The sequence below is a fragment of the Gymnoscopelus microlampas genome (assembly GCF_963454915.1).
Source record: "Gymnoscopelus microlampas genome assembly, chromosome: 2".
Lineage (NCBI taxonomy): Eukaryota > Metazoa > Chordata > Actinopteri > Myctophiformes > Myctophidae > Gymnoscopelus > Gymnoscopelus microlampas.
Window position 1 is genome coordinate 36,046,783 of NC_139939.1, and position 2,500 is coordinate 36,049,282.

The 2,500-nt window shown below is 45.7% G+C and overlaps 1 protein-coding gene across 1 annotated transcript in view; it reads left to right on the forward strand.

Moving 5' to 3' along the window:
- LOC311055136 (solute carrier family 2, facilitated glucose transporter member 9-like) overlaps positions 1-2,500 on the forward strand; it is a gene marked incomplete at both ends in the record, with an annotated part of 48,994 nt that overhangs the window by 8,060 nt on the left and 38,434 nt on the right. Inside the window, one exon of the mRNA XM_084071238.1 lies at positions 248-381. Coding sequence (XP_083927364.1) covers positions 248-381 — 134 coding nt within the window. The remainder of the gene's footprint in view (positions 1-247; positions 382-2,500) is intronic.

Below are 2,500 nucleotides of genomic sequence, written 5' to 3' on the forward strand. Positions count from 1 at the left end.
AGACTGCGTATAGTGTGTGCGCGCGTGGGTGGGTGTATGTGCATGCATGCTGATATGAATGCATGTATCCATCACATTTGCACCTGTGCAAGGAAAAGAGACAGATTGCGTGCCTTTGGTGTCACTGTGTGTGTCCTTTTATAGCAAAAAAAAAGACTGTGTGTATGCATGTGCCCGCCTGGGCGTTTGTGTTTGTGAGTGTTCATACAAGTGTGTATGCCTCCCTTGCATGTGTGTGTGCTGGCAGGGGGCCTCACTCAGTGTGCACGTGGAGGACAGTTAAGGTGTCACCACCGTGATGGAGGAGGACTCTCCTTCACAGCAGCCGAGCAGCTGCCAGCTTTCCAGCAGCTTGGGACAGAGACAACACATAAGCTACTAGTCAGGCCTCCGCATACTGTTAATTTAACTCTGAGCGCGTTACGAATGTAACCAAATGGACCCATTCTGGCGTCCATTTGGTTACATGCGTATACGTACACTCTCAGAGTTAATAGATAAAGTAACACTTCAGGATTTTAATGCGGGGTTAAAGGCACTTGGTTAAGGAACACATAAAAAGGGCCATAAGAAGAAGATTTACTGTGGAAATCGGTGGTCAGAGGTCACACAGTGGAAGGTCAATAGGTTCTCTCTATCTGTCTTTCTCCCTCTTTTTTCTGTCTTGCCCACTTTCACTTGATCTCTGGCTGTCTCTTTTTGTCTCTTGCGCCCTCACACACACACACACACACACACACACACACACACACACACACACACACACACACACACACACACACACACACACACACACACACACACACACACACACACACACACACACACACACACACACACACAAAAGGAAAGCAGCTCTGAAATGCTAATGTTGAGCGATGCTGTAATGCAGCTGGCCGGGTTGTTTGTTTTACCACCATGGGAATTCACATCCACAATGCCCTCTGCCCAGTAAATTAAAACAACAACACTCTTACAGAAGCCTTTTTACACATTCAGACTAAAGCAGACCCCCCCCCCCCCTCCCGACCCCAGACTCGACATGCTAGATCTCTTTAGTTATCCCAATTGTGTCTTTTGTAAACTATTTGAAGTGACAGGCTAAATGAGCACCATGACAAACGGTCCAGTGCCAACTCTCTCTACTGTACCACTCTCCTTCCCAGCAACATCAACTGTTGGCAAGAAGCAAGATAAGCTGTTTTAAATCAAGCTTTATTAAGCCCACTACCTCCATGCGTTTGTACTTCAGCCCGCTGAATAAACAGATAGCCTCATTAATCACCTCTAGATCAGAGACGACACTTTAAAAAACCCTGACAGTACACACTTGGCACGCCCTCTCATTACACTGTCATGGACCAATAAGCAGCCGCGCCCAGCGCCACCAGCCCACCAATCAAGCATCTGGCATGTGCAGGTTGTTAGGGGAAGGGGAGGGGAGCGGCAGCGAATCAGAGCACTCTCCGGTGCTAGAGGGAGCGGGCCCTGTGCCTGGTCCCCTTCCTAAATCTCACCAATGGGAATGCGCCACTCTTGTAATCCAATTATAGGAGCGCGAGCCGGTTTGTTAGACACACTAGCGTGTTAATGTAAAGCACTATCCAATATACTCTGGGCTGATAACAACAGCATGACTAGGGGATACTGCTTGGTCCAGGGAACATTGGAGTGGTGGTACACAGCTGGAGGGGTCTGCTGCTGTAATGATATTAGCATCAGGATCAGCAGATTTCTCTGGTAGGAAATGGTCTTTCGGAGGCTAATTTGTACCAGCTTAAACCAGGCTTGTGAATGCATGTGGGAGAAGACATTTTTGTTCTTAAGAAAACTGAACAAAATATTAGATTACTTAGATCTACTCACTGTTCAGAAAAAAAATCTATTTCACAGTCAAATCCGGAGTGTTAAGGTGCATTCCCATCGAATCCGGCCACACAGGCCTATTCTGGAAGTATTGTTATCTGGCCCACCCCCTTAACCTGATCTAGGATGAGAGGAATATTGTCATCTGACCTTTGTATTCCTTACTACTGGATGATGTCATGTTGGTAAACAGGGCATTAAGGTTGCACTTGCTCTAAATTACACTGGATGAGGGTGCGTGCTCAATTACTAAAGTGCAAAATTTGTGATGGGAGCTTTTAGATCACGTGTCTACTAATTTTTACCTTTTAATGTATTTTCTATGCACATTTTACTTGTATTTCTTATCTATATTGTATTGTGTTTGTATCTGCCACCTATTTTGTGGGCCAGACATCTTTTCCCAAGAGGAAATCATTTTCAAAGACATATTCATCTTGCTTGTACAACAGGCCTGAATGTTTCATTATCATGTAATTTTAGCATTACACACCTCGTCACACACTAGACGTTTAATCCATAGGGGCCACAGCTAGGCTGTACAGGCCTATGTACAGATGGGATCAGATTGGTAAATGGAGCGGATGCAGTACCAGAAGACTGATCGACCTGGCTGGAAGATATCATAGGCAAC